This window comes from Colletotrichum scovillei (genome assembly GCF_011075155.1).
Source record: "Colletotrichum scovillei strain TJNH1 chromosome Unknown Contig00010, whole genome shotgun sequence".
In the NCBI taxonomy this organism is placed as follows: domain Eukaryota; kingdom Fungi; phylum Ascomycota; class Sordariomycetes; order Glomerellales; family Glomerellaceae; genus Colletotrichum; species Colletotrichum scovillei.
In genome coordinates, this window is record NW_023336268.1 from 3,978,620 (window position 1) to 4,000,170 (window position 21,551).

The window sequence follows — 21,551 nt, forward strand, 5'->3', positions numbered from 1 at the left end:
GCAGGTTAGGAAATGTCCAAAGTGCCGCCACCTGGTTTTCGGTCCGGCAAGAAAAGGGGGATAGATTCTGGCCACCTAGCGGTGGTGTTGAGTCGTGGCACCAAGCTCACCCAGCCGCTTTTTCTGCCCAGCTAATAAAGTTGGCGGAACCGAGACATGCAAACACCAGGCCGCCAGCCGGTCAAACTACGGAGGAGAGAAGACATTGGTGGGGTAGGGTCCAGAGCTGGCCAAGCACCAAAGAACGGCCGGCTGGCAAACAAGAGGGGTTCAGGCCTGGACCCTTGAACTTTGACTCAGAAAACGGCATGTCAATAGCATGTGCCAAGGACTGATTGCTTACTATCCAAGACGGCAGAGAAACCTGCGTCGTCTGTGTTAGATATGGGGAGATGTACGGATATGTGTACGTTCTTCATACATAGATGTAAATATTAGATGAACGACTCGCTCAGAAGCAGATCAGAGAGTGGCGGCGGCTGCTCCCATCAGCTCTCTGAACCGTTTGCAGTTCAGCCTCAGACCATCCGAGAGCTTTCCCATAATCCCATCCCAGTACTTGAATAAGGCTGGTATACCTACCGAGAGGAAGTCTACTATGAAGACGAGCAGCTGACGGACTGGTTGGGGGCCGTTTTTGAGTACTGCGTATGTATCAAACAGAAGCTAGAACGCACCCACCGAGCAGTTGCCAGCTGGGGTGGGGACCCCAGTTCTCATGGCTGGGCCCGGGCCGCCTCGTCAGGCCGTCAGCATCCGTCTAGGCTCTCACAGCAAACCCCCATCCTGAATGGGTCGCTTCATTATCATGGAACAATACATAGTAAATTGTCGTGGAAAGAAATACAAGTATGAAGGGGTCCAAGGGGGGATATCCTCGACAGAGCGGAGAGCGATTCTCAGACGATCAGTGGTCAGAACAAGAGCCGAAGCTCCTGTGCTGGGAATATTGTCAGTGAGCTGTCTCCAAGTTGCGGGACCCTCCATGTTCGAGTGAGAGTGAGGGTCCCTGATGTCTCGAGCTGAACGACCTGGCGCATGTGGTGCTAAGATGCTAAAGTGCCCCTAGTGCCCATACATGTCCAGTATCTTTGGTGTAGCGGCGTGTGGTCCACTTGTTCGTCTCTTCCATTCTTATCCAGTCTATGTATCTCCGCAACCTCGAATCCTTCTCTTTCTCTGCACTCCCACTTCCTCCCATCGTCGTTTTTGGTTCCCGAATTCTTCCAACACCGTCTCTTCTTTCCACCAAACATCGCGTGCTCGACGCCCGTCAACTTGATCTGCGACATAGCGTCATAGTGACAGCACACCACCCCCTTCATCTATCTGCTGTGTGCCGATTTGATCCTTGCATCCAATTCACACTGGCCCCGCGAGACCCTCTCAAGGGGCAGTCAACACGACCAGGGACCGTCGATCATCAAATCAGCCCAATAATCCAGCCAAACACCTGCCGTGCCCACTTTGTCAGCTGCTCGCTCCTTTGAGCAATCTTGGCCAGATTATTCTCAGACTTCCACCTCGAGCCTCGATTTCTCTCTTCCTGCGACTTGGATACGGAGACACATTCTTTTTCAAGACAATTTCCCTACTTGTCTCATTCGCCCTACCATTGTCGAACCAACCCGTAATATCGGCCCTAGCTTCGTCGAGTGAGGCTAACCGCCCCCAAAAAAACGCCGACCGATCTTCGCCATCAGCTTACCCCGCCAACAACCTTTGATCTCGCGACCGCAACCCCGACCGACCTTTATCTCCCGAGCCATCGCCTGACCCTCTTCGATCGTTGGGCGGCTCTTTTGGTCTCGATTCTTTCCCCCCTCCAGCACCCTCATCACATTGTCTGTTGGCCGCAGCAATGGCTTCCAACGGCGCCAACGGAGCATCTCCGTCACCTCAGGTTCAGCCCTGCAGGTACAAGGTCGGCAAGACGCTTGGTGCCGGTTCCTACTCCGTCGTCAAGGAGTGCGTTCACATTGACACCGGTCGCTACTATGCCGCAAAAGTCATCAACAAGCGATTGATGGCCGGCCGAGAGCACATGGTACGCTTTCGACTGCCTTCCTCTGCATCGTTGACCAAGAAACTGACACAGCCCCTCTTACAGGTTCGCAATGAAATCGCAGTCCTCAAAAAGGTCTCCATGGGCCACCAGAACATCCTGACACTTGTCGACTACTTTGAAACGATGAACAACCTCTACCTCGTGACCGACCTGGCTCTCGGTGGCGAGCTCTTCGACCGCATCTGCCGTAAAGGCTCATACTACGAATCCGACGCTGCAGATCTTATCCGGGCGACGCTCTCTGCCGTTGCTTATCTGCATGACCACGGCATTGTCCACCGCGATCTGAAGCCCGAGAACCTCCTGTTCCGTACACCGGAAGACAACGCAGATCTCCTAATTGCCGATTTCGGACTGAGCCGCATTATGGATGAGGAGCAGTTCCACGTGCTGACCACGACATGCGGTACCCCTGGCTACATGGCCCCCGAGATCTTCAAGAAGATTGGTCACGGCAAGCCTGTAGATGTATGGGCGCTCGGTGTCATCACCTACTTCCTTCTGTGCGGTTACACGCCATTCGACCGCGATAGCGATTTCGAGGAGATGCAAGCCATCTTGAACGCCGACTACAGCTTCACCCCCTTCGACTACTGGCGGGGTGTTTCCGATCACGCCAAGGATTTCATTCGTCGCTGCCTTACTATTGACCCGAACAAGCGCATGACGGCGCACGAAGCCCTACAACATCCCTTCGTTGCCGGCTATCTCAACAACGGCGAGGGCGAAGGCCAGAACTTGCTGCCCACTGTCAAGAAGAACTTCAATGCTCGTAGGACGCTGCATGCTGCAATTGACACAGTTCGTGCCATCAACAAGCTTCGCGAGGGCCAGAGCCATCTGATGGACGGGGCCAAGTCGAAAGAGCCTGGACGTGGCGCTGCCGCACTCAAGACCCAGCAAAATGCAAGGAAGGACGATAGCGCCATCAGTCTCGGCAACGGGGCCCACAAGGACTCGGGCTATGGAACGCAACCCGAAGCCGACAGCCAGAATGATGTGGTCATGTCCGATGCAGGCCCAGCACCCAGCAGTGTCCCAGCAAGTTTGCGGCCAGGCAGTGAGCAGAACAAGGTCGTGGAGACGAGCAAGGGACTGTGGAGTGGTCCAGCATTGCGGCGATAGCCTCGTCGTAATGTGGTACCATGTGTGAAAATCACGGCACCCCGGGAGGAAAAGCATGATGCAGACATGAGTCGCCTTACAGTAGTAATGGATTCTCTTGGTAGGTCTCACGCTCCTTCGGGACTCAATTGTCTGCGCAAAGAGACTCTCAAAGGTCTGTTCGCCAACATGCGAGGCGCTCGTGCAGCAAAGCGATCAGATCCTTTGTCGGATCGCATTGAGTCTGACAGCATATGGCTCTATGAGAAGAACGTGAGCTTGGAGACGAAGAATTGGATGACGGGAGAAATGGCAGGAAAACAAGATACCTCGGGTTGATGTCCGCGGACTGGCTCCGTCATTGGACGATATACACACACAACGGATTGGTGGCTGATTCGCGGAACCGCCCCTTTACTTTTCTTTGCGTTTTGATGTGCAGGCGACTTCCTATAGGCATATATCGAGAACAGGACGACACACGGCCTACTTTAATGGCAACGATATGAAGGAAACAGAACCTCGCAAGACGTGATTTATCAGATATGCTCAGTGAGACAGCCATTTGAGTGCGGTAAAAAGCTGATGAGGAATTTGTTCATAGGTATGTTGGATGATCTCACAGCTTCTGGTACACGCACTGTAGTAAGATTGAGCAGCAAAAGAGAGAGCAGCCCCGAGGCGAATATTGGACATGCCTGGCTTACTTATGATCACCAAGCCACAGCAAAGCCTGACATGAAAGTCATTGACCTATACGTAAAGTCAAGTAGGTAGGGATAGATCGGCGGTAGGGATAGAGTTTGATTGAGATGGGATGTCGCTACTAGACCCAAGATCTATCCAAGACCGTATTCCGGCGCCTCTCATTGGCCGGAACCGGGTCTAAGCATCGACGCAGCGTCCCGGCATCTGAGCGACGACCCCCCTTCTGCTCTCCCGTCTTCCCACAGACTCTCCTCCCTCACCGTCACATCTCAGTGGCCACATTGTTCTTCTTGCTTGATTGCCCTTACGTGTGGTGTATCCTGTATTTTCCAGAAGGATTCTAGACCCGATACTTACTGCAAACACCCGGAGTAAGATCCACTACACACCTTACCCGGTCGTAATGACGGAGAGAATCAGACGAGCCCATAACAAGTCGAGACTCGGCTGCAGGCGCTGCAAGACGCGGCGAATCAAGGTGAGCTCTGAACGAGGCGGCCCGACCCTACGTCGGTCGTGGACCACCGTGTCCCGCTACGTACGACCTATGATCCCGTTCCGGGTGCGGGAGGGTTCACGGGACATGGTTCACTCTTGAGACTGCATACCTTACCATCTTCCATGCCTACCAACAGTATACATAAGTAAAGACAGTACTGACCATACACAAAAGTGTGATGAGGTCCAGCCCGCCTGTGGAGGTTGCACAAAGGCGAACCTGCGGTGTGATTTCATCGACCTGCAATCCCGCTTCAGTCTGAAACCCACTTCTTGTCCGCCGGCGCCACCGTTCATATTATCGTCATCATCGTCCTCTTCTACGTCGTCGTCGTCCAGAGCATTATCAGTAACATCCCTGACTCTCATACGGCCCAGCAGCCCACCCGTACTAGTAGATACCATGACCGACAGCCTCAAGGGGCGCTTCTTCCGGCACTACCTGGCCATGACGGCCGCGTACCCCTCGACTGACCAACAGAGCTGGTCGAGCTGGATTACGGACCTCGCCGTGACGGATAACACTCTCATGGATGCTGTTGTTGGGTTTGCGGCGTTTCACCTCCGACGGTCCTCTGCCTTGGATGATGGCGGCAGCGGCTGCGGCAGTAAGGATACTCACGCAGCAGCCATGTCGGAGGCTTCGCATACTTATATGGCGAGAGCTATCGAGGCTCACTCAAGACAGATTGTGCGCGAGGGGGTTAACGCGCAGAATGCCCCTGTCGTAATGGCGACGTGTACGATCATCATGTTCCACACCAGCGCGAACCAGTCGTTCCTCGACAGCAGCGGTGGCGGACCGGAGGCGGAGACGGAATATCGAGTCCCGCATCACTGGTTTACTCCATTTCGCAACGTCAACGCGCTGTTAAAGGTCGCTTTGCCCGGGATCCAGAATAGCAGGATAGGTCACCTCTACAAACCAGAACGACAGACCATATCGCAGCAAAACGAGATATCAGGGCCAATAAGGTTGGGGGCGTTTGACTTTCTGTTGGAAGACCTCGACGAAGACGAGACGGAGCCGGAGACGCTGGAATCGTATCGTATCGCCGTCGACAGCCTCGATAAGATCCAGGGGTCGGCTTTGCAGCGGGATTTGCTACGGTTCCCCGCGCTTGTCCCGCCGCGGTTCGTCGAGTTGCTGGAGGCGCGGGACCCGAGGACGTTGGCTATTGTTGGGTACTTCTTTATGCTTCTAAGGAGGGCGACGCATTTGTGGTGGGCGCAGGGGGCGGCGGAGAAGGAATTTGATGGGGTGATGAACGTTTTGCCCAGGGAGTGGTGGCCGAAGATGGCGTGGGCTATTCAGGAGTTTGAGTGGATTGAGAGGTGAGAGGTTCACTTAGGGTTCTTGTTCCTTATAGTGATTGTATGATTACGATGATGGGGAGAAGTGGTAGCATTTCTGTTTTATGCATAGCGCTAGGGTGCTTAAACTGTCTGTTCGGATCTATAGTCAGGGCCTTTACAAGATTGACGTCCATCTTGGCTAGATTCATGTAAGCATAAGCTCATGACATCCCTTTGCAGCTGATTCTAATTTCTCTCAGAAGCAGAGAGTAGTGGTGAAGGAATTGGATTAATATGAGGGTAAGCGATCTAACTCTGCAGTGCGTGGAAACCCAGCAACCTTCCACTCCCACAGCTCTGCCCCATCTCGATATCACCACCGTTCACTGACTGACAATGCCAAGCAGCTTCTCTCACCAGAAACACCGGCAACGAGAAAACTCCATCTAAGGGGAAGGTGAATCCTCGACCCACGCAACACCACCAACAACACCCTCATAAATCCTTCCATTCGCACCAAGCTGGATATGCGACGGACCAGGGTTAAACACGCCACCAGCACCAACCCTCTTACGCCAAATCTCCTGGCCCGAAACATAATCAAACGCCACAATGTACCACACATACTCTCCGCCCACAGCGAGCTCCCGGTCCTGAGTGTACGCGTACAAGATACCGTTGGCCGTTGATAGTGTCACCATAGTCGCCACCATAGGCAAATCCCACACCAGCTCACAGCTCTCGTCCGCGTTCACCCGCACGCGCGCCACGCCAGGAGCAACTTGCGTGAGGTTGTTATAGCTACCGTTGACATCATCTCCGCTAACGTCGAGGAAGGAGGGGGAGTTGTAGCAGTTAGTGATCATGGCGCTGTACGTCGTGCCGTCAAAGTGCGTCGTCAGAGATGCCTCGTTGAGACTCGCGCCGGGCTCAAAGAGCGGGACGGAGCAGACCAAGCTCGATTCTTGGCCGTCTTTGGCCATGGCGGACGCCTGGCGGTAGACGTTGAGGTTGATTTGCGAGTTGGCGTTATCCGTGATGGCGACGTACTTCTGTCCGAGGAGGCCTGGTGTCGCGCCGGAGCCGCGGGAGAGGCCGCCTGGCTTGATGCCGCTGCCGGCGAGGTATGTCTCGTTCCAGGCCGCGACCACGCCGCCGCCGTTGGCGGTATCCGCTTGGAAGGCGTAAAAGTGGCCACGGGCGTCAGCGTGGTCTTCGGAGCCGGCGGGGCCCGTGACGACGTAGATATTCTTTCCGTTGACGGCCATGCCATTCTCGACGATTTGGTTATCCAGGGATGTGCTGAAGATGGTGCCGTCAGGCTGGACGTAGCCTACGGTGGTGGTATTTGTCCCCTCGAGGCCGACAAGGGGTGCGGGCGTGGCGACGAACCAGAGGTTCTCGTCGTCCGTGTAGCCCGCCATGGCGATGATGGAGCCAGATGGGAGACGGGACGAGACGTCGACCTCGCGGACCTGGGTGAAGGTCGTTGAGGTGCCGGTGCCAAGGCGCTGTATCTCCATGATGAAGCCTTCTAGGGTGGGCATGACGACGTGGTTATCGACGACTTGCCAGTAAGTCGAGATGGCTGTGCGTCCCTCGGGAGCGGTCCATTGGACCAGGACGTCCATGGTCTCCGGGTCCAGCGCCGCGAGGCAGAAGCCGATGGGCGCCTGGGCGGAGACGCACTCCATTGCGACGAGGAGGCTGGTGCTGTTCTCCCAGAACATGTAACCTGTTTGCACGGCGGCTGAGGAGACGACGGGGGAGATGCCGAGGGGGCCCATGTAGTCGTCGCTTCGGGTGTTGCCGCCGTCAATGTGGGCGTGGAGAGCGTCTGGGGAGAAGCGTTCCTTGGGGCGGAGGGGCTGGGATGTGGCTGCTTTGCCGATGAAGTCTGGGGCCGTGACGTTTTGGGAGTCTGCGATGGTGTCTGCTGAGGCCTTTGGAACGAAGGAGGTGAGATGGGGTGTTGCGGGTGTAGAGAGTGAGAGAGGAGGAGGAAACTTACAACGAACTGAGCCATGTAGGCCACCATGGCCGCGGTGAAGATGTTGACTTGCTTCATTCTGAGACTAGCGATGCTCAGATTTCGGAATTTGGGAGCTGAAAAGAGAGTTGATTGTGATTAGGAGAAACTGAATTAGGAGGAAGCTTGAGTGAGCGAACGTTGTCCTTGACTATCCAGACAGGAGACATTTCATCGGCAGAGAGATGTAGTTAACTTATACAAATCGACAACCGTATAGAGCCTCATCACGACTACGAGATGATCTGCCATGGGCCGCAGCATTGCCATCCAAGCAACCATCCAAGCACAGACATATTGCGCCGCCTCCCCTTAAGAATCTCGGATCCGAGTATTCCCACAAGTATAGTCGCATTACGGGGGCTTTTTCATGGTCAAGAAACTACGGACTAGCCAATGAGGCAACTCCAAATACGACAACATGCCTAATTCAGGTCTGCGCCGTCCATTCAACTGGATCATCTACGCGGGTCTGTCTTCGTTGTTCCATCGATTGTCCTACGTCGCATACGGTCCCGATTGGATGATCGCGGGCTGTCGCCGTCATTCTGTATTGAAGTTGGATTGGCATTCATTACCGACTGTCCCGAATGCTGTCTACACACTGCCTGTGCGAGAACGAGGCCTTGGAATCGACCTCCTATTTCCATCAGCATAGCCTCATGTGTTGGTGATCACCGTAAATGGGCTGGAGCACAATCGGGACCTTCCAGCTTGGCACAACAGAGGCATTTTTAAACAATCATGATCAATGTCTCTGTGACTTCATCCTCGAAGAAAAGTCCACGTAATGCGTGAGAATCCCATTGCAGCTCTGAGTACTCTTGACCTTCATTCGCTTGGATCAGGCACGATACTGGTGTCCCTCGTGATGACTCTGCAGACGGAGCATGCGGTCTATCGTAGTAGTTCACAGCCATCTCACAGCTTGCCTATGTTGCTTCAATCTTAGAGATACGACCTTGTCCAGAAAAGTCGAGCGTAGGCCGCCGTGACTCCCAGGGCTCATTAGGGGGAGCTATCCAGTAGACCCTCACCATCGTGACGATGGAGGTTGGCTCAGTCCAATGCAGGACAATCCAATACGATGCGTCATTCCTCGGCTTCAGATGAAACGATATCACCTGTGCCTAGACGGGCTAGTAGGAGATATCCATGGAAAGGCCTACGGCGAAGATTTATGACGAGATACTCAGTCAAAAAGAAGCATGATATCACGACCATTAGCCGAAAGACAGGTTCAAGAAAGCGAGAGCTTTACACCATTTTGACAGTTCATTACGCGTCTCTCACTGCATACATCACACATCCAGCGGCCCTTTTCCATCTCCAAATAGCACATCGTACCAAGTTTGATCTCCCTTCTGACATATTCCATCCCAGGCAATAAATGAAAAGTTGCCAGGCTGTTCCAAGCCGTCATACACCCTGACACTCTTCTTTCCATTCACCTCTTCCTCCGCCGCCCAGTAAGCCATCTCGTTCCCGCTGTCGCCATGAGTGAGAAGTCTCGCTAGGGGCATCAACTTTATGTTCGCATCCAGAGCCTGGACGATGAGATCGCGCAAGTGAGGGTAGAACCACATCAGACTCCACCAGTTCTCCAGCCGCCACTTTTTCAGCCCAAAGATGTAGGCGTTGTGATGTATGCCCACAGGCGCGGTGCCAAAGAAGAAGTCGATGTAGAGCGAGACGTTGCCCCAAGTGTACCCCGGAAGGGGCCGAGGGATATCTCGCAATTCCTCAGGAATGCCCTGTACCCTCACCTCACCTGGGACTCCAGCCTTTTCAGACTCTCTCTTGATGGCCTCGACATCTTCAAGCTCCACAAAGTACCCGTCGTCTTCAGAAGAGCAGGTAGGCGGGATCGTGGCAAACTCGTAATCCAGCCCGATCCCGAATTCAAACTTCTCGCCAGCCAGCGCCGCGTCTGCAATACGCCGCACCTCCTTCGGCATACTTCCCAGATTCTCTTGAGAAACAAAGCCATTCCACGTCGAAGAGAGCCCCCTGACCCAGTGGCGATAAATTTCCTGATCTCCAATGACCTCCGCAAAGAGCGCCTGATCGCTCCAGAGCTGTCGCCCACTAACCGCGGCTTTTTCAACTTTCTCCTTGCTCTTGCGCAGCGCGCCGCGTAATGATCCGATAGTGCCCATTATCATTCCGCTATTGACGCATCGCGGTCGAATCTTTTTGTACTTTCTCGCCGAGTCGAAGACATAAGGTAGAACCTGATCGGTCTTTTCGCCGTAAAAGTTTCGTGGCAGGGGCGAGTCTGGCCAGTAGTCGTACCGCGGATCCGACCCTGACTCCCAGTCCGGCTGGCAATCCTTGGCCGTGGTAACGACGACGCTTTGCGTTGGGGGACTAATGGGAAACCCGCTCTTGAGGCCGCTTTCCTCCCATTGCTTCTGTATCCGGATGTTGGCTTTGCGATTTAGCTGGTGAAAGCGCTCAATCAAGACGGATGGCGGGAGCTGAAACCAGATATCGTAGGCATCCACAAGGAGAATGAGATCGTTCTCATTCACATCTTCCCCGTCATCTTTGTCGTATAGAGCATCAATGACCGCCAAAAGCGACTCGAGCTTCGCAATGTGGGAACCAGCAAAGTGCCAGTCAGGCCTGTTAAACTCTCCGTTCCAGTTTAGAAGTGTAGGCATAGGATAGCCTAGCGCCACCGCAGACATGACTGTCTTGCAGAGGTTGATGTTTGGTCCGTCGGCGGGCATGAAGAGTCGCAGTCGGCGTGAGCCTCCCGTGTCAACATGAGTTGGACTCATGAGTTTTTCAAGGTCTGTTCCCGTGATTCGCCTTTCTGTAGCACTGCCAAGGACAAAGTGTCTGAACTCTGCAGGGAACTATGAAGATCGTGTTAGTAGTACCATAAGAGCGAAAGAAAACGGTGGACTTTACAAAGTTCGTCAAGACAAACCCAAAGACACCCATGAAGATGATGACAGGTACAATGAACTTCACAGTAGCAGCACAATATTGACCTGACCTTGCAGCCGGGCTTTGGCGGCGTTGTTGAGCTTCGCCGTCCCACATGCTGCTTTGCTTCTCAATCTTTGATTTCGACCACCGATGCCATGGAAACATACCTGGCGCCATTCCAGGTATCATCATGTTCTCAGAGATAGACACTGATGGATGAGAGAATGGCCTTCTCTCCTGCGGCACATTCTGCTTTTCAGACGAATACCCGACTCAACGCGTCTGCCAAGCATCGCATCGAGAAATCAGAGCTGACGACGCCGATAAGGTGACAATCGGCCGGCATGGTTGCGTGCTGCCGTTACGGCCATATGGATCGACGGGTCCGACGCGGGGCCCTAGTTCCCTATCAATTGCCGGGTTGATCCCACGTGGTGGATTCGATTCGTCCGGACCGGGTTCCGGACAACCCACCCATGCGTGTTTGGCTCTCACAGCACTAACACGTGTATGTCGAGCAGGTCTATCATTGATTCTTTGACATACTACGCGACGGTTGTGGTTCCCTTAATTGATCTTGATTAAGGCCGCGCGCAGTCTTTCTTCTTTATACTTCTTGAGAGGGAAACCCCCATGTCTCGGTTCGCGGTTGCAGGATGTCGTGAACCTTAGAGACACCCCCGAGACCTCGCTTTCGCGATGGCGTCGAAAAGTAAGACCACGGCCCGGACCGCGTGGTCTTTTGACGAATTTCGGACATTTTTGGCTTTTGCCCTGATAGGTGAGTTTACTCTCTAATTGATGACGGGCAGAAAGCACTTTGCTGCAACCACGATTCGGCATAAACTCATACGAACCGCAGGCTTAGCCAATACAATCTTACCATCCTTCATCCATGCCTCAAACTATCTCATCATCCCATACCCCCGCCACATCGTCATCCTCATCGAAGTCGCGCCGGTACTCCTCACTAAGCTTACTCTCCCGTTCATCATTCACCGCATCCCATGTCGGATTCGACCGCTCCTCATTGCGGTAGTATGGGTCATTCTCAAGCGGATTGCAGATGATACGCCGCCGAACGTGCCTCCACCAATTCGCATTGCGACAACGGCGGTTGCATCTACTGTATCTGCGGTGATGGAGGTGTCCTGTCTTGGAATGATCAGACACGCCGGGCTTCCGGGGCTAGCGGGGTGGGGCTTCGGCACCGGCGCGGGGATGCTGGAGAACGCCGTGTGGCCGTTCCTCCTGACGTACGGTGCCGGAAAGCTTTTGCGAAGCGCTACCACGTATGTCTACTATGCTGTGGCTCTGCTTGTGGTGTCTCACTTTGTCATACTGCCCTATCGTCTCTCTCAGAGGGGTACGAGGAATGATGCGAAAGGCAAGCAACGTGAGGACGCCATTGCCGAGGAAGGACAATCCTTCTTGTGGCACGACGGGAACGTTGGTTTGAATCACGATCAAAGCAGGTTTGAGATCCTCCGCAATCTCGTCTGCTCAGAGATGCTGCCTCTCTTTACGGCATCCGCAGCCGCATCTCTCTCACAATACGGCCTCGCCAGGCCGCTCGATGGATCAGCATTTGACACATTCGCTCACTTCTACGCAACGTACGGCATGGCTCTGCAGCTAGGCGTCTGGTTGGGGCGATCTTCGCTCAGGCTTCTTCCGACGCGGAACCTCAAACTACATCTGACGGCTCTATGCGTCTGGTCGGCGGTTGCCTTCTTCAACGCCGTGTTCCTTGTCTCAACGAACCTCGCCTTTTTCTTAGTCTTCTTGATTGGTTTGGCGGCCGGGTCTGTGTATGTGAATGTTTTGGCAAGGTTTATCGGAGAAGGGAGGGATACGGTTGTTCGGGAGGTTCGTCTTGGGCTTGTTACTGTTGGCGATGCGGGAGGTGCGCTCGTTGGTGGCGTGATGGGTGCCTTGCTCGAGACGGCAATGTGTCGCTCGCTTGTCGATGGCAGACGGTGGTGCCGTAGAGCCCGGTAGATAGGTAGCTAAGTAGGTAACACAACAGCCCGATGGTTTACATATCATTAATAGCTTTCTCCTTTATATCTTTAATACTCTTCTTCTTATTATCTCAAGTGCTCAATCCTTCAGGTGTATTACTTATAGAATATACTCCGAGAAGTAGAGAACAATGATAGAGGTAGAAGTTGTAGTAAGGGGAGGGATAGAGGGAGGAATATAGGTAGTGATGAGAATCGTAAGAGAGGTAGGGATAAAGGTTGTTCTGTTGTTTAATTGCCTCGATAATCGGCGTCACCTTGTTGGAGGACCGGCCTGTTGGAGAACCCGTCTGTTGGCCGCTCTCCTATCTATACCGGCGACCTTGGTCTCACCGTTGTGGAGCTCGAGTTGGCTGCGTTTGACATGATAGGTGGTAAGAAGTGCTGACTGCCTGAACTGCTGAGTCTGAACTTTACAAATATCCCTGGCCCCGTTGGCTCAACTTGAGCACATACAAACACTCAGCCGTCTAGAGCTGGTCCAAGAGCTTCTCTGCCGCGTAATCGACATTCGTTCCAAAGTTATGCGCCTGGGTCTAGTAAAACCGGTTAGCAAGGATCTCAACCATGAAGTCGACGGGACATACCTGGAGACAAATAAGCCCATCATCCAACACAACCTCCCCGTACGTCGCATACGCCATCTTATCCACAATCCGGAAGTGAATCTCCCCCTTCTCAGCAGCCTCATTAAACCCCTCCCTCAACATATCATCATCGTCAAACTTTTGATACCTCATCTGAGACCTCATCCCCTCAAAGTACATTCTCGTAAAAGCACCAATGTTCGCCTCCCAATCACTCCTCACCTCGCTCCCGTTCGTTGCCGCCGCCGCTTTCATCTTTTCAAAATTGGCCTCAAAATTGGGACACAGCTTAATCTCAGGCCTCTCGAGCATATCCGCAAACGACTTCCTCGTCTCCTCGATCTGCGGATCATAGTCCCGCCTCACGGAGGTGCGCGCCGCAAAATTCATGGACGCGGCGGATCCCGGTGCGGGAGGCGCGGCATTCAAGGCGCTCAGGAGACCCTGCGTCTCGACGGCGGAGTAGACGTTGACGCCTAGACATCCCTCGGAAAAGACGATCGCCAGCACGCCGCCCTCCTTGACGATGACGCCGCAGTAGGAGACGCGCTTTTCCTCGGGGCGGTCGTCGAGGTCGATGGTGAGGGAGCGAGCGTGGCAGATGGAGTTGAGCTCGGATTTGCCGTCTTCGCCGTATTTTTCAACAAATTGCTTGAGGTTATAGATTGCTGATTCGACATAGCTGGTTTTGATTGTCAAATTAGAGAGCTCGGATACGCTTTTCGCGTCTAGACCTTACCTTTCGATGCAGCTTCCCAGGCGCTCTTTGGCGTAACTCTCTTCGGCGTAAGGGTAAAGCGCGACAGGGCTGATGTCCTTGAGCGTCCACTCTGTGCCCAGGACGTCAGAGAGCTGCTTCTGGAAGTCTTCTCTCTTGTTCTCCCAATCATCGCGGACTCGGAGGTGGTCAGTGACTGAATATTTGACTTGAGACATCAGTACATACTGTTCTTCCGCACGGCGAGAGGGAGTTTCTCGGCAGGAGGCAAGCGAGACATGGTGATTGATCAGATAAGTGAGTATAGAAAGTGAAGTTCTATTCAGATTGATGAGACCAAACCTATGTAATGTGAGAAGTCGACAAGTCTGAATACCAGCCTTTTATCCCTCTCATCCCGTTATTTCCAGCTCTTGAAGCCGAGCTTGAGTCATCCGATCGAGTGTCTCGCAGTTCCCCCTCAGTTGTGAGCCTCCCTTCTCAGCTCCTCCTCATGAAGGATGAAAACAGCCTCACTATTGGCTCTTGGCCCGCCAACGGCCACTAGTCGCGCTCAATCACAGGGTTTAAGTCGCGACTAAGTATTCAGCCTGACGAGGCTAAACAGAAAACAGCGAACACATGTTGAAGTTGTGGAGGTTATTCTTTGACATCTGCCTAGCCTCGTCGCTTATTCCCTCATCATGTTGAAGGTTGTGGACATGAGCAGATGAGGTTCGTCGAGTTTTGGTGGTGGCGCATCGTGGGGCATCGCGCAATAGTTCAGGCAGTCATTCAGGGGTTCAGGAACAGTAGCTTACCTAAGGTAGCCCAAGGTAGTCAAAGATGGTAAAGATGGCAATGATGGGTTCACTGAGCAGTGAGGGGAATTGCGGGGTGACATGTCGATCAACGGGCGCCTCCATGAGTCCATTACCCATGAGACGAGTCTCGCATGTCGTAACTCGTAAGGGTGTAAAACATCGATAATCGATCGGCTTACCAAATGTTGCTCGGCACTGCAGCTACGCATCACTGCGGAGTTTTGGGTGCCACTATGAGGGCTGTGGCAGTGTACGGAGTAGTACATTGGTAATCCAACGTAGGAGCGGCGGCACGCACTCGAAACCGGCGCCCGTCTCTTAATTAAAGTGCTGAACTATGTCTGCGGACCCGGGAGCTGCGGACGCGGGCGGGAACACTTGTCGGGTGAGAAGGAGGCCGCCAACGCGCCGGAGAGATCATACAAACACTAGAATGAGATGCAAGGTGGTTGAACAAGCGTGACATCATCATCCTTGGTAATCCGTCCGTCTGTCTCCGAACAGTTTTCTTCGGACCGGACCGTTGGCCGTGACGCCGTGGTGCTATTGCTGTCTCCTTTCCCGGTCTTGGTGTTCCTTTTCTTTCTCTCACCGTCTGTATGAGTCTGACCGTAGATGAGTTGTCGAGAGTCGAGACTCTTAATCGCAGGGATGTCGTGTTAAGAGGACAGCTGCAACCCGGCACGTGCCTTGGTCATTGACACCTAACCTAACCCGCCCCCCCTGAGAGGCTCAGATGTACGTCCTAAAACTCTGCTTGTTGTCACTTGTATGGATGGGTCATTGATGGGTTGTGTGTGTTTGCGCGGCGTGCCGGCCGGCCGATGGAACCGCTGGGCTGTGGCATGTTCACGCGGGTGGCCGCTTATGGGGACCCGCGCTGAACCATCAGCTCATCATCTGACCTGATGCGTCCCACCCATTGCAGATCCAGCCGCCGTGCCCCGGACCAGACTAAACTGCACCGTTAAGCCGTAGCCTGGTTTGATTGCTGCGTAGGTAGTACATAGAGGTAGGGATAGTTTGTTAGTGGACTTCGTAACGAAGGGCTCCGTACCGCCCGTAAGCTATGAGGTGTAAAGATGAAGTGCTTGGTTTTCCCTTCTCTTTTCGGAGCTTACAGGAACGCACGTTACCCAACCAAGGTTTCCGCAACGTCGTATTCTCTCGAAACCCAGATCAACAAACCCCCCGACTGCACCGTACACATGCATTGTGTCATTTTCAACTCATTTCTTCTTTTTCCATAAGTCCCATATGACATGATTGACGTGGAAAAGGTACTCCGCCTCCCCCCTTGTTGCCTTTTTTTGCACGGCCTGGGATGAGTGTGACGCCACATGCCCAGCTGCATGCCACCGTCCTGCCGGGCACCTCTTGGCGCCCGATCTTGGCGGCGCCGGGGGGGAGGCAGAAGTGTCACGAAAGTGTGTTCAAGTGGCCAGGGTGGATTATCGACTGATGCGTCTAGCTGCATCGCGGCTCCACTCGTGCTGCTTGGGAAGGTGAATATCAACCACCGGATGACTCCCTTTATAACGACGGAGAAGGAGGAAAGAGACATCACTTGTTTCTCACTCATCATCATCATCTCATTCATCTGACACTCAGATCCAAACACCAAGAAACTCACTACCCAAAACATATTCACGCCTGGCATGACAACTCTGTAAGTGGCTCTCATGAATCTTCACATCACATGTGTATCAACGACTAACACACTCAGACCCCTCAAAGTAAAGGTTGCAATCCGTGACCACTGGACCAAGGAAGACAGCTACCTCCAGCAAGCCCTCAAGGCCCTCCGAGACGTCCTCGGCCTCGAAGTAGACGTCAACCCGGACTGGCAGATCCTCCTCACCCAGCTCGACGCAGAGTACGCAGACAGGACCGACTTCGTCGCCGCCGTCGCCGGCACCGTCGAAGCATGGTGCCGCGCCGCGACGGAGCTTCTCGAGGACGAGAAGAATGAGGAGTGGACCAACACCCTCCTGGACAAGCTGAGACTGACTTGGTCGAGGTTGCGACTCTTTGTCGAAGTGAGTTCCATTTGACAACACCCATTGCGTAATCACACCTGACTGACCATCAAAACAGGTCGCCAGCGATGAACAAGCCTCAACAGCATGGTCCGACGACCAAGGCGGCTTCCTCATCACCCTCCCCAAACTCCGACTCATAACCCCAATGGACCTCCACCCCCTCTTCAAATCGGAAATCAAAGACTGCTTCGCCGACCACCACAAGCAACTGCCCCCTTACTCCGCCTCGCCAACAGAAGACTGGGCCGACCTGGAAATGGACGCCCGTCTGAACCGTCTTTCTGTTGGCGGTACGGGCCATCTCCGTCAGCGCGCCTCCATTTCTTCGACGGCATCGCGCGGACCACAGGCAGATTTCATGCCGAAAGCAGACGCCCTCCCGCGCCCGGACGAGCTTCTGCAAAAGGCTCCGTACCACCTCATCGTGTACAGCCGCGGCGCGCACGAGATTGAGATCCAGGGGAGCCACAGCGCGACGCTCAAATTTTTGGCGGACTATTTCAAGAAGTGGAGGAGGACGAATCATCAGATCAGCAGCAAGGTGAGCCCGCTTTCCCTCTCGCTCCCTACTTCCAACGTTTTCACAAAGATCAAGTTGCTGACACAAAATACAGCCTCCCGCCGTCGAGGTAAAGCTGCACCAGTGCGCCTTCGGCATGGGCGCGAGCATCGATCGCCTAGTCCTCGTCTCGGAGCACAAGTACGGCGGCGCCTTCATCCTCACGCCCACCATTATTCTTTCCCTGGTCGAGGGCGTGTTGGGGTATAAGCCCGTGTACTCTGACGCCCACTCGTGGACGTACCGGCGGGATACCGAGTTGAGAGCTTAAAGAGACGTTTCGTGGCAGGACCACGACGGAATCGGATCCCGGGAATTTGGGGTCATTGTACAGCATCGGATGGGAAATCACGGAACATTAGGCCATGGAAGGCCCATGGTATGGAAAGGGGAGGATGGAATTTTTCACGATGCTCATGACCTCATAATGTTAAAGACCTAATAATGCGAGAAGACCTCATTACTCATTATTTTCATTACTCCTTTGCTTTCCTACAGTCATAACTGTGGCACTGTGAACCCGGCTTTTACTAGACTTCAACCTTCTATTCACTCGCTCGCGACTTCAGACGACAAGCATCCGTACCTGAGAACCTTGCTTGGACCATCTGATATCCACAGCCGCGCCGGGCCGTCAGCAGATCAACCTTCAAGCAGCCGGACTCCGAAACTCCGCCCAGGAAAACAAGGCCCGACGCCGTGACATGAAGTCAAGTAGTGCTTCCGCTACAAACAGTGAAGTGTACTACGGATCAGCAATCACAAAGCTAAATAGACACGTCTAACGAGAACTCGAATCAAACCACCGAATCACTTAGTCCATCCAGCTTTCTGACTACTAGCCTGTAGCATTCACAGCGAAAGCTTTACAGACTTAACCAGTCTCATTTCGCCGCCTCTTCCAAGACTGCCGGACCAATCTGCCCCCGCCCCGCAGCCTCAGCCCCAGTCCGTCCAATGTTATCTTCAACGGGAGCACATCTCCGCCACACCGGGATCGTCCGGCGCACTGATCCACACCCCCCATCCCGGGGCCCGAAAGAACCGGCCCCGTTTCCCCCCTTTCGGGATCGGACTAGACATAGAAATTTGGTATTGGCGGGGCCGGACTTATCTTCTCCGATCAACAACTGAAAAGGAACTTGTATGGTCTGATAAGCTCAAGGTTCCGTCAGCCACATCTGTGCGAGCTGCTACGGCCTTGATTCTATTCTTTCTGTGCAATTTTTGCGTTCTGTTTGGTTCTGCCTGCCTGTGCCATTATCGTCTGAATGCTTGTGACGGTAGGTCGATTATGATCTCCATAGCTGGAGATGTTATTATAACTGCCAGGTGCTTCCCGAAGGACCATACTCTCAGTCCAGGTCTGAGAGAGATGGAATAAGTCCAACTAAGCCTCGATTCCTGCCGTTTCCATATCAAACCCCTTCACACCCCTGCACAAGTTGCATCCCACGGCTTTCCAAAGACTCCAAAGCAAAAACAGCAATGCCCTTCAATACTGACGCATACGACCTGAAATGCCGCCAAATGTCTGACGAAGCCCTCATCGCGAGACGATCCCACTACGTCCGCCAGCTCGCGAGCAGCTCAACCGCAACAGCGCTCCACACCGCAGCGGGAGCCGTCACCGCGGGTCTAAGCTGGCTCATGGTCCCCTACGACGCGGCACGCATCCGGAACGCACGCAGAAAACGACGGATACTGGAGAGGCATGCCGTCGAGAGGGGGTTGGCGGTGAAGACGAAGAGGGGGGATGTGTTGGTCCCGATGGCGCTGGGTGTGACGTTTGGCGCGGTCGCGATCGAGGGGGCCGAGATGTGTGCTGATGTGCTGGTGGGGAGCACCGGCGGGTCGTCATCTGGCGTGGCCGCGACGGCGGCGCATGGTGTTGTCAAGGGGGTTGCTCATGTTGGGCTTGATGCTGGCATTGCGGCGGCTGAGCATGCGCATGCCAAGAGAGGAAAGATGAAAGTTGATGAGAGGTCGATAAGGGGAAGTGAACGGGGTGGTTCGATGAGTGAGGAATCGGAAAAGAAATGAGAGCTTTCGGCGTCGAGACGAACGCATGGCGACGTTGGTCTTTAGTGGTCGACGACGTCGCTCATTTCGCCCCAGTCGGTTCAAAGTAGAACCTCTACTGAAGGGCGTGACATGCCCGAAGGATAGTCATAGTTCGATTGAAGAATTCAATCATAAGAGTTGAGTGGAGTGATGAAAACCCGCGATACTTTTAGAGGCGTCTTCTGAATCTGACGTGAGGTGTTAGTGAGTGAGATCTCGAGATAAGTGAGGTCAAAGACGGGTTTGCTTACCGGCAGCACCATAGTAGACCGCACATAGCGGGTACCAGGACAACCAAGAGACCAGCGCTCCAGTATCGCGTGCTCAGGCGATGAAGCTCCTTCAGCCTGCGCTCGTTCTCCTCCTCCTCTTCGTCGATAATGGCCCACTCATTGTCCTTGCTCCAGTAAATGTCAAACTTGCCCTGTCGGATTGAGCCGTGCTTGATGTGGACCGACTGCATGGCTTGGTGGTGTGTATAATGCCTTTAGGCGGTGTTGTTGATGTTGCTGTTGTTGATGATGATGCGAGGAGCCTTCAAGGAAGCTCCAAAGGTTTGGGGGTAAACAATTCCAAGTTGGATGTTTGCTAATCGGCAGGTGAGAGAGATGAGGAAAGACCCGTCCCCTTTGTATGAAAATAAATTTCTCGCCCTCGAGTCACTTATCAAAAAAAGAGGACGCCTCAGGACTCCGTAGATAGGCGTTAGACCCTTGATAGGGAGGCGCGTAGGGCAGAAAATGCGCGGCGCCGCAGGAGATGGCGAAACCAATTCGAGATCGGCTCGGGTTATTTCCAGTTTTTATTATGGGGCCCGCTCACACCGTTCTGGACCACAAAGCTGCCTCCTCGAGTCCTTTGACCCTCCTTTGCCGCCTCGATGGGCCCCTCCCAAGCGTAAAACAAACAGGTGTGTGGAATCGGTGGGTATTCCGAAGGCGCAGGGAGCGGCTTGCGTCAATTTTCGGCGGCCCGATAATAAAACGATTGACAAGATTTCCAAGATGGCGCGAGCCGCGAACCAGATGCCAGGGCTGAGGCATGCGGACCTATTCTTGACAGTTTTTTTTTTTCCTCTTCCCGTCTTCAGCCAAGCTAAGATATGCGTGAGGTCCCCCTGCTTTCCGGTCTTGGATAGCTTTACTGGTTTAGCTTACGGCAGCTCCTTCACCGTGACTTATCTTCATTACCTTATAAAGCAGGTAGCTTCGGACATGGATGGATCCACCTTCAGTGTTCGTTGTCCATTTGTTGGGAGGAAACATTTTCTCTCTCGGGACGCGCGCCACATCGACCATTGCGCGAGCCGCCTTGCTTCTTGCGCATTCGATCAAAATAGCTCTGGCGTTGTGCATCTTACTCACAATGAGGCGGTGTCCCTAGTCCATTCATCCGCTATTACACGGAAGTGAGCAATATGAATGACGGACGAGTGTCATGCCACTGCTTAACTAAGGGGGAGATATCTGAAATGATTCGAAGAGGTCATCCAAGCGGAAACAGAAAACCGAACCAGGCTGAGTTTCACGGCCGGGCACATGTCAAGCCCAAGCAATTTGATTTGAACATTTTACTTTTTACATACGGATACCTTACGGATAGACATGGGTCTCGACATGCAGTGATGGATCCCGTTGGGCATGCGTGTTTTTTGCTGGCATAATCGTTTCCCAGCCGATTTTATCAGGGTCCCCATTTCATCGACAGGGGCAAGACCGCAGCCGGGCTGCTTGCAGGCGAAAAAAAAGAGAGATGGACCCACTACCCGCCACACGGTGAGTCATTGCGATAAGGTAGGCTCCACTCACACACACCTCGAAATGGATCCTCATCGGCCCGCCGCCCGTCTGACTTTTCGGTGAGGGTCTTTCACCGAGGGGAGCATCACCAGTGTCATCAGTATAGGCTTCACGCCATGGGTGTCGAGTCTGCCCGGCAATTCAATCATATCTACGTTCTGAAGCGAAGTATCTTATCTTGTCTGTCAATTGGCATATGTAAGGATAGATTCTCTACTTAAAGTATGTTCGTCTCTTTCGATTATACTCCGCAGGTTCTCTCGGATCGCAGATGCAAAGGCATATAGTTTTCGTCTACTCCTGGTGTCATTC

At 53.6% G+C, this 21,551-nt stretch overlaps 9 protein-coding genes across 9 annotated transcripts; 5 read left to right on the forward strand and 4 right to left on the reverse strand.

The window, feature by feature from the left end:
* The first annotated feature begins 1,190 nt into the window (after positions 1–1,190).
* On the forward strand, positions 1,191–3,674 carry HER10_EVM0012452 (uncharacterized protein). Its single transcript, XM_035481847.1, has 2 exons — positions 1,191–2,047; positions 2,111–3,674. Exons 1-2 carry the CDS (start codon positions 1,862–1,864, stop codon positions 3,191–3,193), a joined length of 1,269 nt encoding a protein of 422 aa, XP_035328609.1. The 5' UTR covers positions 1,191–1,861; the 3' UTR covers positions 3,194–3,674.
* Positions 3,675–4,826: 1,152 nt separating this feature from the next.
* Positions 4,827–5,717, forward strand: HER10_EVM0000707 (uncharacterized protein; the record flags this gene model as incomplete). The annotated part of the gene is made up of 1 exon (XM_035470477.1): positions 4,827–5,717. The coding sequence occupies one exon, from the start codon at positions 4,827–4,829 to the stop codon at positions 5,715–5,717; it is 891 nt and encodes a 296-aa protein (XP_035327541.1).
* A 403-nt stretch (positions 5,718–6,120) lies between these two features.
* HER10_EVM0011871 (uncharacterized protein) lies at positions 6,121–7,742 on the reverse strand (the record flags this gene model as incomplete). The annotated part of the gene is made up of 2 exons (XM_035481285.1): positions 6,121–7,617; positions 7,686–7,742. 2 exons carry the CDS (start codon positions 7,740–7,742, stop codon positions 6,121–6,123), a joined length of 1,554 nt encoding a protein of 517 aa, XP_035328556.1.
* A 1,262-nt stretch (positions 7,743–9,004) lies between these two features.
* HER10_EVM0011312 (uncharacterized protein) lies at positions 9,005–10,835 on the reverse strand (the record flags this gene model as incomplete). The annotated part of the gene is made up of 2 exons (XM_035480747.1): positions 9,005–10,567; positions 10,623–10,835. 2 exons carry the CDS (start codon positions 10,833–10,835, stop codon positions 9,005–9,007), a joined length of 1,776 nt encoding a protein of 591 aa, XP_035328515.1.
* A 363-nt stretch (positions 10,836–11,198) lies between these two features.
* Positions 11,199–12,644, forward strand: HER10_EVM0003233 (uncharacterized protein; the record flags this gene model as incomplete). Its single annotated transcript, XM_035472917.1, has 2 exons — positions 11,199–11,424; positions 11,506–12,644. Exons 1-2 carry the CDS (start codon positions 11,343–11,345, stop codon positions 12,642–12,644), a joined length of 1,221 nt encoding a protein of 406 aa, XP_035327777.1. The 5' UTR covers positions 11,199–11,342.
* A 116-nt stretch (positions 12,645–12,760) lies between these two features.
* HER10_EVM0004082 (uncharacterized protein) lies at positions 12,761–15,134 on the reverse strand. Its single transcript, XM_035482945.1, has 4 exons — positions 14,201–15,134; positions 13,994–14,150; positions 13,255–13,936; positions 12,761–13,203 (listed from the first exon to the last, which is right to left on the reverse strand). Exons 1-4 carry the CDS (start codon positions 14,250–14,252, stop codon positions 13,138–13,140), a joined length of 957 nt encoding a protein of 318 aa, XP_035327860.1. The 5' UTR covers positions 14,253–15,134; the 3' UTR covers positions 12,761–13,137.
* Positions 15,135–15,837: 703 nt separating this feature from the next.
* On the forward strand, positions 15,838–18,297 carry HER10_EVM0011310 (uncharacterized protein). Its single transcript, XM_035480745.1, has 4 exons — positions 15,838–16,444; positions 16,502–16,814; positions 16,873–17,358; positions 17,432–18,297. The coding sequence occupies exons 1-4, from the start codon at positions 16,434–16,436 to the stop codon at positions 17,645–17,647; spliced, it is 1,026 nt and encodes a 341-aa protein (XP_035328514.1). The 5' UTR covers positions 15,838–16,433; the 3' UTR covers positions 17,648–18,297.
* A 135-nt stretch (positions 18,298–18,432) lies between these two features.
* On the reverse strand, positions 18,433–20,226 carry HER10_EVM0007642 (uncharacterized protein). The gene is made up of 2 exons (XM_035477192.1): positions 19,692–20,226; positions 18,433–19,628 (listed from the first exon to the last, which is right to left on the reverse strand). Exons 1-2 carry the CDS (start codon positions 19,901–19,903, stop codon positions 19,610–19,612), a joined length of 231 nt encoding a protein of 76 aa, XP_035328192.1. The 5' UTR covers positions 19,904–20,226; the 3' UTR covers positions 18,433–19,609.
* On the forward strand, positions 18,865–19,419 carry HER10_EVM0005184 (uncharacterized protein; the record flags this gene model as incomplete). Its single annotated transcript, XM_035474807.1, has 1 exon — positions 18,865–19,419. The coding sequence occupies one exon, from the start codon at positions 18,865–18,867 to the stop codon at positions 19,417–19,419; it is 555 nt and encodes a 184-aa protein (XP_035327970.1).
* Positions 20,227–21,551: the final 1,325 nt, after the last annotated feature.